Source organism: Phaseolus vulgaris, chromosome 10, assembly GCF_000499845.2.
Source record: "Phaseolus vulgaris cultivar G19833 chromosome 10, P. vulgaris v2.0, whole genome shotgun sequence".
Classification (NCBI taxonomy): Eukaryota; Viridiplantae; Streptophyta; class Magnoliopsida; order Fabales; family Fabaceae; genus Phaseolus; species Phaseolus vulgaris.
The window spans coordinates 7,978,730-7,986,278 of NC_023750.2; the positions used below are offsets into that span (position 1 = coordinate 7,978,730).

The window sequence follows — 7,549 nt, forward strand, 5'->3', positions numbered from 1 at the left end:
CTTTCTAATAATTTTTTTTCAATTAATTATGAAATTTTTTTATGAATAAAAACACAAATTTTCTACTTGTGACTCAATTTAACACCCGAGTTTCTAATCATACATAGAACCTCCAACAATTAAAATCTGTCATTACAGAAGATTATCAATCTTTTAAGTTTAGAATTTAACCAGAATGATTAATATGAGAACTAACACAATGATACTAAACAAAATCAATTCTTCTTTCATTTCATCAAAACTCACTTTTCAATGTAAGATCAGCAACCACTGCATGGTGTCCACTTATTTGTCTGCAATGTAGGAAAATCCATGACACTTGGAGGCACTTCAAGGTAACAATGGTGATGATATGCATCGAATGAAGGAAAAATCACATGTGAATATGTTGAACACAGAAAATAAAAAAGGGTGATTGATTGAGTTGGGTTGCTAAACACAGAATAGACACAGAATAGATAGGTTCAGACAGCATTGAAAGTGTATAAAAACCACATATCAAACACATTGAAACACAGCTAAAAGGAGAAAGAAGAAGGAAGAAGGATTCTGAAGAAAGATGAGTTCATTCTTTCAAAAACATTTTCTCTTTGAATTTATGTTTATTTTCAATATATTCATTGTTTTGTTTCTTATGTGTTTTTATTGTACAAATCTGTGCATAGAACTTTGATGATGCAAATTCTGATTATATACTTCCTTTTTAACTGGGATGCTTAGTTTCTGTGTAAGATAAATTATTCTTCTGATAACATTTTGTTTCACTTACTTAAATATGAATCACTTGTGTTTTTTTTAGCTGAAGGAAAATTCATATAACAGATTTGAGTAAGAGAAAGAGAACTTTTTGTTACATTGAGATTAATGTTTTTTTTTTTCTACTTGTTCCACATATCAGAACTTGATTTGTAGAAAGTGGAAAAACCAACATGGAGATATTGAGGCTTTTTGTGATTGCATTAATGCCAAATCTTAAAGTACTGTTGATTACTGTTCTTGGCTCCTTCCTTGCTATGAAAAGATTCGACTTACTCAGTGAAACTGCCATCAGTAACATGAACACTGTAAGCTTCTTCTAACTCAAACATATCTCAGTATCAACCTCATGAATACTTGTTCTTTGCATTTTATCTGTCTTTAAACATGAAAGTAAATTTTCTTGATTTTGATAAGTAACTGTAAGATTTGTTTTTGAATTTAGATCACAATATATCAATCTAAATTTAGAAATGCTATATAATACTTGAGTTTCTTTACAGCTGGTGTATTTTGTGTTTTCTCCTGCTCTTGCTTGTAGCAGTCTGGCAAGTACCATGACTCTAAGGGGTTTGATTACACTGTAAGTTTGTTTTCTGTTTTCACAGTGATCTTCAAAATAAAAATTTCTCCATTTTGATGGGTTTGATAAAAGTAAATATGATTTAAGTTGATGAATGATTATGCAGGTGGTTCATGCCATTTTGTATTGTTCTCACAGTTGTTGTTGGGACAGCACTTGGATGGTTACTTGTTAAAATAACAAAAGTTCCTTATCATCTTAAAGGTCTTGTGTTGGGATGCTGTGCTGTAGGTATGAACAAACTTTTTTTTTTTATATTAATAAGGGATATACACACTAAACATAAATAGGTCTTCATCATGTCACATAATGAAATAGATGAGAAAATGTTTTATAAACTAAAATAATTAATTAAAAAATGAAATAAAGTAATCCAAAAAAATAATAAGTATCACTTTTCTTAAGTTTTATTATATGAGTTTTGACCTAAATTTCATATTTATTTATATTTTATTTTTTTAATAATATTTTTATATTATGGTGGTAGATGATGGTTGAAATTGGAGGTGTGAGTCAAGTTCTAATTAAGATATTAAGCTTTATAATAATACTTAATATTGTAATTTTTATAAAAAAATAAAAAGCTTCAATTTAACAAATGTTTGAACAATGGTATAGTTATCTTTAATTATTGTGCTACTAGCAATTAAATAGGCTGACCTCTCTCAATATTAAAAATTCAATCTTTAAAGATATATCTTAATTATTTAATTAAAATTTAAATACTAAATTAATCAGATAAAACTGATTTTAATTGATCATTTATAATATTAAATTTAAGTTTTATGAACTGACAATGTATAATTTTAAAAATTATTAAAAATAGTATATTTATTTATTTATTTTAATTATTGAAATTTTATTCTTTCTTCTTTTATGTTATACAACTATGACATTTACATTGAATAAAATAATGAATTTTTTATTAACCTATAAGTGAGTGGATTGATATATAACAGTTGAAGCCCTATATATGATAGTTTTAAAATTTAAAATTATACTTTTATTATAAAATTCATTGTATATATATATATATTATTTATACAATATATTTCAAAATATAATTTATTAAATAAACATACCAATTTTTTAAAGTTTAAATTAAAATATTATTTTTTTAGTTTAAAAAATATAAACCTAATCTTTTTAATACATAGACTAAGTCATAGAGTAGATAAATATTTTGATAAGAATTAATATAAGGGAACATTCTAATATAGTAGTACAAAGAAACAAACAATCTTCTTTTCTGAAAGACTCTTACATATATGAACCAAGATAACTATAGATAAGGTCTATGATATTAATAATTTATATTTTCTTTACAAAAAAAAAATGTTAGATTTGATTTTTGTAAAGTGAGTAAAGTCACATTTTCAAAAGGGTAAATAAAAAAAAAGTACTAATTATTGATTGATGAGAAAGTTAAAAACATGAAAGTATTAGAATATTCAAAGTTGATTTTTTTTCATAATTTTTTTTTGCTTAATCTACACTCACTTTCAAGCAGTCAAATTAACAATTTCAATATAAAAAACTAATAAGTGCAAGTTTGATAAATATCATTGATATATAAGAATCCTTTAATGTGTGTGACATTATTTGAAGTTTGATGTGTGCAGGAAATCTTGGAAATTTGCCTCTAATGGTGGTTCCAGCCATTTGCAGAGAGAAAAGCAATCCATTTGGAGATGAGACCGTTTGTTACAAAAATGGAATGGCATATGCATCACTCTCATTGGCAGTATGATACCAACTTCCAACATTATTTGCAAATTAACTTTCTCATATAATTCATTTTTTTAGTATTCCTCCAACCTAATTATAAGCAAAATCAATCAATATTGCTTATGTTAATCATGAAGATTATTAGTTAATATTTTATAAGAAACAAATGATACTAATAGTGTGATTTCTACCATTATTTGCCATTTTTTTATATAAAAATAGGAAAGATATTATCATTTAATTACTAATTTCATTTAAAAATAATAATATATTTTCTTTTAAAATGACCTAAAGTCTGATAGAAAAATATAATTTTTTGGTACTACATCCTTCAGGAGTTTGAGATTAATGATAATTTATATACTTGTTTTCTTTTTTAACTCATCAAGATGTCTTTTAAAGATAAAACTGTGACGGAGTATTGATTTCTATAATAGACAATACCTCGAATGCGAGAATTGACTTTACCAATGATATCTCATGAACTTGATGTTAGAATATTTTTAACTTTTTTTTTTTGATAAAAAAATAGTTAATTTTTTTTTCAGTTTATAATTAGGTTGAGTAAGTGTATTATTTATTATTAAAGGACTTATCATATAAGAACTAATTCAGTGGCATTTATGTTAGATTTATATGAATTTTATTTAATAATTAAAAAAAGGTGTGTTTCTAATTATCGATTTGCATCACATAACAAATTATTTTAACTTTTTCACCATATTTTTTTTTTCCTTTTCAGCTAGCATCCATCTTAGTATGGTCTTTTGCATACAACATTGTACGCATATATTCACCTAAAGAGATTTGCAATGAGGAGAAAGTTGATCAAATCACTCAAAATCCAACATTTGCATCAGAGAGTGGTGAAAAAACCCTTTCAAATTACAGTGAAAATGGGGATAGATCACATACTAACAATTGTGATCAACATGAAATTGAAACATATGCAGTGCCAGAAGCTAAAAAGAAGGTATGTAGAACATTGTTGCATTTGATGTTTGGGTCATTAGGGTTACATTTCTTTTTTAAATCACAACACTTTATAATTTTGAAAACTTAAAAAGGTTTAAGTAATCAATGGTATTTATCCAAGTTTTAATATAATATAATACTTCATATATATTCTAAAATAACTATAGTTTTAACTTTTTTTTTATTTGTAAGAAAATATTGTTTTATGTTCTCTATTTTAATAAAAGATTATTTTTTATTTCTAATTTTCTCACAAGTCAAATAGAAATAATATATTTATTGAAAAATAAATTTGTTTTAGTAAAACTTTTGCACAAGTAGTATTTAAAGATAACACTAAAAAAATATTTCAATAGAACCAATTTTAGAGACAAAAAATAATTAGTTGTTATATTGACTAAATTGGATACTATTTTATATACTAAAAAAATTATTAGCATCTAAATTAATTTTTATTTATTTATAAATAGTTTCTAAATTAGTATCTAATTAGCTACCAAGATTTTATTTAGCAACTATTTATCAATAATAGAAACTAATTTAGATATCAATCATTTTTGTAATCTATAAAATAATATATAATTAATCACTATAGCAACTGATTATTATTTTTTTTCTCTAAAACTTAATTTTTATTTAATGATTTTCTAGTAGTATAAAAAGATAAAGTTCTAATTTACTTACTCATAAAAAAAATATGGAGATTAGAAGTACTATTAAACCTAATAATAAAAAATTGTATTATTAGGGTTGAATGGAATAAAAATGAATGATTGGTGTTTTTTGCATTACATATTTTCAGATGGTTACTATGTTGAATATTTTAGAGAAGAAGGTAATACAATACCTAAAGATGTTAAGTAAATGGAGCAACTTGAAGCTAGTTTTTCCTCCTACATTGATTGGAGCGGTATGTGAATAGTTTTCTTTTTTTTTTCACTCTACATTTTTTATTTTTTCATCCATTATTGTTCAAGTATATGAGTTTTTTTTATCGGTTATAAAAAATAAATAAATGGGAACTACTTCAGTGATAGTCCAACCCTTATACATAAAGAGCAAAACATCTTACCATACTCTTATCAAGAAACACCTACCTGATTATCTAAGGAACAACCAAACTAATCACAGGAAAACATTAAACAACCATCCTCATACAATCCACTGGGTTCAAAACCCAATTAAAGTACGCGAAGAAAGCACAACGGGACGTTCAAGCATATAAGTGGTAGACTGAAGTACAATCACACTAAAAAAATAAGAATAATAACATTAGTGTATAAAATTTATAAAATAATTTTTAAATTAATATATAATATTAATTATCATAATTATCAAAGTTTTAGTTATTAACTATGTTTAAATTTTGTTAGTTGTTATGTTGAATTCCATTTGTGTGTGCAGGTGATTGGATTGATAATTGGAGTAGTTCCTCAATTTAGAAATTTAATAGTAAGTGGAAATGCTCCTCTCTATGTGATTCAAGACTCTATAATTATGATAGGGTAAGCATCATCATACTTCTAAACACCATCATTTGTGTATACTAAGTTAAAAAAAAGAAGAAGAAAAACAATACCTTATCTAATTCTTCTTTCTCTATTACTTTCCTTGCTTTATAGGAATGCATGCCTCCCAGCAATGACCATATTGGTTGGGGCAAATCTTCTTGAAGGTAACTTTAATTTTTCAAATTTGTCTAATTCATTTCTTGCAGTGTGAGATAAACTTTTTATAGTTCCATTTGGAAATGATAATTTTGATGATTTTTCTCAGGTTTGAAAGGAGACAGAGTGAAGTTTTCACTTATTTTTGGCATCATTATAATTAGAAACATTGCATTGCCAGTTCTAGGAGTAGCCACTGTTAAAGGTGCTGTTCATTTTGGCTTCATTCACCATGATCCATTGTATGAGTTTGTTTTACTGCTTCAATTTGCCCTTCCACCAGCAGTGGCTATAAGTAAGTTCTTCATCAAATTTAATGACCATTTCTTATTATTTTTCTAGATATCATGTTCATCAAATGGAGTGTTTCAGAAAAAAAAAAGTTATATACAATCTGTTTGGATATATAAAGCTAAAATGAAAAATGTTTCTGGAAGTTTTTCTACTGATTTTTTATGTTTCTAATTGAGAAATTACTAAAAAAAAATTGTATTTTGTTTTCAAACATAGTTTGTTTTTATATCATAATACTACATATAAGACTGTTCTTTTTGAGAAATTGCCTTTTACATGAATTACTTTTAAATTAAGATTCTTTTAATTACTTTCTAATTTTTATATTTCAATAAAAAATAAATAATATAAATTAGTAAACAAGAACTTATTTTCTATCTTGTAAGAGTTGAAAAACATTATTATCACACATTAGTTAATAAGCTAAAAAAGTGAAATAATGTATCTTAATATTATATATATATATATATATATATATAACAAATTTAATATTTTATTTTTTTGAACTAAATCAATTGACTTTCTTTTAATTTTTTATAAATTAGTTAAAATTTATTATATATATTGTGAAATAAAATCCAATGTATTTATGACTGAATAATTTATTGTGAAATAAAAGCCAATAAATTTATTAAATATACTTATTGGCTAAAATATATAAAAATAATAAATTTTACTAATTCTCAACTTTTTAATTAATGAACTTGGTTTATGAATTTATAATTTTTTATAAATATAAATCAATAATAAAATGTCTGGGTATTCAACTTAATTTGATATTCACTGAGAAAAAAACAGTATACATTTTTAAATATGCCTTCAATTTATACACTCATTTGTCCATACACATATCCTTAATTAAATACACATGTTGCTTACTATTCAACTATATATCAGTTCATTATTCATCTGTGTGTATAGTTTATTATTCTTAATTACTTGCAAACTATATATATATATATATATATATATTTATTTATTCTGTGGTTGGTTCAGGTACATCTACTCAATTGTTTGGATCTGGGAAAGGTGAATGCTCAATTATTATGCTTGCAACTTATTCCTTTGCTGCAGTGTCCCTTACTCTCTGGTGCACATTCTTCATATGGCTTGTATTATAGTTATATTTCTTATTGACAAGAAATAATTCAACAAATTGTACAACAATTTGCACATCCAAAAGACACAAACAATTTGTAATAGATGATGGCTGAAACAGATATAACTATGTTGTATAATTTGTTGTAGTATCATGCTCTTAATTCAATTGCAGTTACTTATTTATTGTGAATTGCTCATACATGCCTCAGAGATATATACTCAAATAATTGCGAAAAATATATTTAATAAAATATATTTTTTTCATACAAAGTACAAAATTTATGTGATAATTTATCAAACATAAAAGAAAAAAAGTGTGAATATTAGGGAGAGTGGTATTATAAATGTGTTTAGAAAGAATAAGTTTGAACTTTTTCTGAGTTTTAGCAGAAAAGGTATGAACCATTAGGTAAACTTGGCGAATAGGAGGTGTAAATAGAAATAT

At 24.8% G+C, this 7,549-nt stretch overlaps 1 protein-coding gene across 1 annotated transcript; it reads left to right on the forward strand.

The window, feature by feature from the left end:
- The first annotated feature begins 421 nt into the window (after positions 1 to 421).
- LOC137818715 (protein PIN-LIKES 3-like) lies at positions 422 to 7,300 on the forward strand. Its single transcript, XM_068622289.1, has 11 exons — positions 422 to 559; positions 892 to 1,064; positions 1,260 to 1,339; positions 1,446 to 1,570; positions 2,962 to 3,083; positions 3,810 to 4,040; positions 4,845 to 4,952; positions 5,447 to 5,547; positions 5,665 to 5,717; positions 5,819 to 6,004; positions 7,000 to 7,300. The coding sequence occupies exons 2-11, from the start codon at positions 930 to 932 to the stop codon at positions 7,122 to 7,124; spliced, it is 1,266 nt and encodes a 421-aa protein (XP_068478390.1). The 5' UTR covers positions 422 to 559; positions 892 to 929; the 3' UTR covers positions 7,125 to 7,300.
- The last annotated feature ends 249 nt before the right edge of the window (positions 7,301 to 7,549 follow it).

Bases quoted from the DNA above. Each gene is read 5' to 3' on its own strand.
- LOC137818715 (XM_068622289.1), top strand. From the start codon at position 930: ATGGAGATATTGAGGCTTTTTGTGATTGCATTAATGCCAAATCTTAAA. The intron at 1,340-1,445 runs GTAAGTTTGTTT...ATGATTATGCAG, and splicing joins CTAAGGGGTTTGATTACACT to GTGGTTCATGCCATTTTGTA. The intron at 3,084-3,809 runs GTATGATACCAA...TTTCCTTTTCAG, and splicing joins ATGCATCACTCTCATTGGCA to CTAGCATCCATCTTAGTATG.